Raw genomic sequence first — 1945 nt, 5'->3', positions numbered from 1 at the left:
ATATATATTATATTCATATATAATTGAAGTAGATATGTAATTAATTTTAAAATGAAAAGGAAATTACTTTCTGATAATCTTCTGGGCATTGTCCTAAATTGAATTTCTTTGATATGCTATCCATTGCCATTTTAAAAAAATCATAAGGAGCATAAATGTATAAATTATAAAATACATAATGCCTATAAAATTATTAATATATTTATAATATATAAACAGAATACAAGGAAAGAAGTATATAATGCTTATATATTATTTTGTATGATCCTTTTAAAAAATATAAATGCAAAATTATAATCGTGGTTATATATGAATATTCATTTATATAAATATATCATACCTATAAAAATTAATATATATAAAAAAGAATTCTCAAATAAATAGATAAATATTAAAAAACATAGTAACTTTGTTGAAATTTTTCTTATCATTAGTATTATTAATTCATATACATGATTTCGTAATAAATATATTATTATATATATAAATGTTATCTTTATCCATAATATATAAATATAATTTTAATTATATCTATTTAAACAAAATTTCAATGAACATTTATATGAATACTGAATATTATATTATGGACGAATTATTTTTTCAATTCCTTTTTAATATTATTTAATATATATCAATATTATAATAGTTAATACATATCATCGAGACAATGTATTAAATTATACAGTGGAATTCATAATATAAAAAAAAATAAATAACATTTTCTTGGACATATTTTGGATTATGTATTTTAGGATATATTAAATTAAATATATATGTCAAAATGTTTGTTATATATATTTTTATTTGCCTTTATTATTAACACCTTATTCATTGCAATAATATGCATGGAAACGTAATGCAAAATATAGGAATATGAGGATAAATAGAAAAAATATTATTGAGGTTTAATTTATTTACGAAATTTAAATGAAGTAAATATAAAAATAATTTTTTTATGTTTATACTATAAGTAGGAATGATTTTTTTATTTATATATTTAAATAATAAATCTCTGAAATTGATATATATTCTATTATATAATATAAACATTATGTATAAGTTTTTCGCATATTATATTTTCCATTAAGTCGTGATATTTGTTTTTCATGGTATTTTTAATCAAAGATTAATTAATTATTTATAAAATGACACATGAAGCTAAGTGTTTCAAGGATTACCAAGATGTAATTTATATTTGATAATATTACAAAATTATACACAACATAATTAGAATATAATATATTGTTTTTTTAATTGTGTTTAATATTACTTTATTATATATATGAATTCATATATTATACTTTACTATTTTTTTTTATATATAGTTAGGAAAATGTTATTCCTATTTTAATAGTATCTTTAATGATATTCGCTTTGATTTTTACCATTATAAGGGTGAATTCAAATCAAAAATTGATAATATTGAGGATCCTATTTTAAGACATATTGCATTATATCTGGTAGAGAATTATTGTTCATCTAAAAAATATTTTAGTACAGATGGAACATGGAAAAATAATGATGCATGTGATTCGCTAAACATATGGCTCGATTATAAAAAGAATTATTTCACCCATGCAAGGCTTTGTAAAGGAAATGTTCAATTATGGAATAAAACTATTGAACCGATATGGGAAGAATTGGAAAAAAAAGCACAAGAAGAAAATAATGGAAGTCCAAAAAAATGGTGTGCAAGGAATAATCATTTCAGAGGACATCTCGAACTACCAGAAAAGCTAAAATCTCCTAGATGTTATAAGCATATTCCTAATGAATATGAATGTTTTTTACCATTTCCTCCAAATATGTGTAATTTAAAAAATTCATGTACAAATGAAAAATTAAAAAAATTTTATGAAAAATGTAAACAAAATAACAATGGAAAAGATTTTACTGATTTCTCTTACTTGTTTTCGAAGGTTATTGATCATGGGGTTTCTCCCTT

At 19.9% G+C, this 1945-nt stretch overlaps 1 protein-coding gene across 1 annotated transcript; it reads left to right on the top strand.

Annotated features, from left to right (window-relative positions):
* Positions 1-1145: 1145 nt before the first annotated feature.
* PGO_004710 (variable surface protein) lies at positions 1146-1945 on the top strand (the record flags this gene model as incomplete). The annotated part of the gene is made up of 2 exons (XM_028691527.1): positions 1146-1184; positions 1326-1945. Coding segments are annotated over 2 exons (659 nt in total), but the record flags the coding sequence as incomplete, so codon positions are not given.

Source organism: Plasmodium gonderi (assembly GCF_002157705.1).
Source record: "Plasmodium gonderi DNA, contig: Pgo-contig_1335, whole genome shotgun sequence".
Lineage (NCBI taxonomy): Eukaryota > Apicomplexa > Aconoidasida > Haemosporida > Plasmodiidae > Plasmodium > Plasmodium gonderi.
This window is presented reverse-complemented; position numbering and strand designations above follow the sequence as displayed.